Source organism: Stenella coeruleoalba (assembly GCF_951394435.1).
Source record: "Stenella coeruleoalba genome assembly, chromosome: 5".
NCBI classification, from domain to species: domain Eukaryota; kingdom Metazoa; phylum Chordata; class Mammalia; order Artiodactyla; family Delphinidae; genus Stenella; species Stenella coeruleoalba.
Genome location: NC_137150.1, coordinates 45,394,433 through 45,397,504, shown reverse-complemented (window position 1 = coordinate 45,397,504; position 3,072 = coordinate 45,394,433). Strand labels below are relative to the sequence as shown.

Below are 3,072 nucleotides of genomic sequence, written 5' to 3'. Positions count from 1 at the left end.
AAGTGTTTGGCTTAATATATCATTTAAAGTCCTGTATGATCAGGGCTTGTTAAATTACAGCCAACTGTGATAAGATTATTTCCTAGAGATGTTTTGTCTATTGATTTAATATAAAAGCTCTCTAAGCCTCCTTTCAGAAGTATATGAGTCAGTAGGCCCTTAGTAAAGTAAAGAATAGAAGAAAAGGAACAAAACATCAAGGCTGTCACTACCAAATTTCTGAGTCAGTGTCACACCAGGAATTCATAGTGTTTTCTGTAAAAGCAACAATAAAAAAAATTCCAATATATTAAAAAAAAAACTTTGTATAGAATTGTACATTAATCCCTCACAATTTGAGTTATCTACATTTTGGCTTGTGGTATCAGATTGCCTAACTGAGTGCTAGATCATGACTTTTGAGTCAGGTAGTAAAAGTCAAATATTTTTCCTTCCAAACCTCAGTTTTCTCTTTTTTTTTTTTTTTTAGCTTCCAACATCTTTTATTTTTTCCTAGAACCTGGATACAATAACTCTAGCAGGGCAGTGCTCAATACTACTTAGTCTTCACATTTTAGGTTAATTACTTGAATATTGTAAATGTGAATGCACTTTCCCATAACTGGGAACTTAAGTTTGATGTAACTCATTTACTCAATACTTATGTAACCATACAAAATTTTATATGCAACATGAGCTTTCATATTATAGAATTTGACCTTCTTACAAACTAGCTTATGTAACAGTTACTTTGCTTATCTGTGCTGTGTCGTACCAACGCGTTTCTATGATGTACTTCAACAGGTGAATTCTCCTTACACAAGGGTAAGAAACCTGAAGCTCCAACCCATAAATATAAAATTCATTTTTTCAGCAGACTTAATACCAGAAATAGATTATGGACAACTCTTACCTAAGTAGTTAGTACTATAGGAAGTTACAGTGTTGACCAAAAGAAAACACAGGCTTCTCATTAAACTTTTTTAATGGGTCTCAAATTCTGTGACAGATTTTTGGTCAAGTTGTTTCCATTAAAAAGTACTGATTTTAAAAACTAATAACTTAAAACTGCCACGCACAAAACAAATGGTCCACAACACATTCTCCTTTCCTTCTGAAGGTTTTATGATGCATTGTTATTATTAACCAGTCTTTTGCTATTAAACTTAAATGGCCAATTGAGACAAAGAGTTCTGAGAACGTTCTTCCACCAGTGATTAAGACCGGGGTGGCAGGTATTGGGGATAATATTCATTTAGCCCTCTGAGCTTTCTGGGCAGACTTGGTGACCTTGCCAGCTCCAGCTGCCTTCTTGTCCACTGCTTTGATGACACCCACAGCAACCGTCTGTCTCATGTCACGAACAGCAAAGCGGCCCAGAGGAGGATAGTCAGAGAAGCTCTCAACACACATGGGTTTGCCAGGAACCATATCAACGATGGCTGCATCACCAGATTTCAAGAATTTGGGGCCATCTTCCAGCTTTTTCCCAGAACGACGATCAATCTTCTCCTTCAGCTCAGCAAACTTGCAGGCAATGTGAGCTGTGTGACAATCCAGCACAGGTGCATAGCCAGCACTGATTTGGCCTGGATGGTTCAAGATAATCACCTGAGCTGTGAAGCCAGCTGCTTCCATCGGTGGGTCATTTTTGCTGTCACCAGCTACATTGCCACGATGAACATCTTTGACAGACACGTTCTTGACATTGAAGCCCACATTGTCCCCAGGAAGGGCTTCACTCAAAGCTTCATGGTGCATTTCAACAGACTTCACTTCAGTCGTCACATTGACTGGAGCAAAGGTGACCACCATGCCAGGTTTGAGAACACCAGTCTCCACTCGACCCACAGGGACAGTGCCAATACCACCAATTTTGTAGACGTCCTGAAGGGGCAAACGCAAGTGTTTGTCAGTTGGGCGAGTTGGTGGCAGGATGCAATCCAGAGCTTCAAGCAGTGTGGTTCCACTGGCATTGCCATCTTTACGGGTGACTTTCCATCCCTTGAACCACGGCATGTTAGCACTTGGCTCCAGCATGTTGTCACCATTCCAGCCAGAAATTGGCACAAATGCTACCGTGTCGGGGTTGTAGCCAATTTTCTTAATGTAGGTGCTGACTTCCTTTACAATTTCCTTGTATCTCTTCTGGCTGTATGGTGGCTCGGTGGAATCCATTTTGTTAACTCCAACAATTAGTTGTTTCACACCCAGAGTGTAGGCCAGAAGGGCATGCTCACGGATCTGCCCATTCTTGGAAATACCTGCTTCAAATTCACCAACACCAGCAGCAACAATCAGGACAGCACAGTCAGCCTGGGATGTGCCTGTAATCATGTTTTTGATGAAGTCTCTGTGTCGTGGGGCATCAATGATGGTTACATAGTACTTGCTGGTCTCGAATTTCCATAGGGATATATCAATGGTGATACCACGCTCACGTTCAGCTTTCAGTTTGTCCAAGACCCAGGCATACTTAAAGGAGCCCTTCCCCATCTCGGCAGCCTCCTTCTCGAACTTTTCAATGGTTCTCTTGTCGATCCCACCACATTTGTAGATCAGATGGCCAGTAGTGGTGGACTTCCCCGAATCTACGTGTCCAATGACAACGATGTTGATGTGCGTCTTCTCCTTTCCCATTTTTGCTAGGTTTAGTGGTGGTTTTCACGACACCTGTATCCTGGCGGCAAACCCGTTGCGAAAAAGCCAGTTTTCTCTTTCTTAAAATGAAGATAAGAATATAAGCAACTTCATGGAAGATTTCATGTCATAAAGTATGCAAAACATTTACTACAGTGTCTGTATATTAAAAGAATGCAAAAAGAATTTAGCTATGGTCATTAATTAGATGTCTTATACCAGTTTCCAAAATAGAAGAAATACATAGACAAATTGAGGAAAACCAAAGAGGAAAAAACACTCAAATAAATTTAAATTCTGTCCAATAATTTAATTTTCTCTGGATTAGAGAAATGCCACTCATTTTATTTTAGTGGCAAGTCTTTAACAGAAAAGCAAGGGAGATTTGAATTTAAATGCATATTTCCATTTATCAGTGGCTCCATTATGGTGCTTTTTCATTCATAATGGTAA

The 3,072-nt window shown here is 40.1% G+C and overlaps 1 protein-coding gene across 1 annotated transcript; it reads right to left on the bottom strand.

Moving 5' to 3' along the window:
* Positions 1-946: 946 nt before the first annotated feature.
* LOC307187297 (elongation factor 1-alpha 1-like) lies at positions 947-2,670 on the bottom strand. Its single transcript, XM_079923148.1, has one exon. It carries the CDS (start codon positions 2,617-2,619, stop codon positions 1,231-1,233), a length of 1,389 nt encoding a protein of 462 aa, XP_079779274.1. The 5' UTR covers positions 2,620-2,670; the 3' UTR covers positions 947-1,230.
* Positions 2,671-3,072: the final 402 nt, after the last annotated feature.

Excerpts from the sequence above, each read along its gene's own strand:
- LOC307187297 (XM_079923148.1), bottom strand. The coding sequence starts at position 2,619 with ATGGGAAAGGAGAAGACGCACATCAACATCGTTGTCATTGGACACGTA.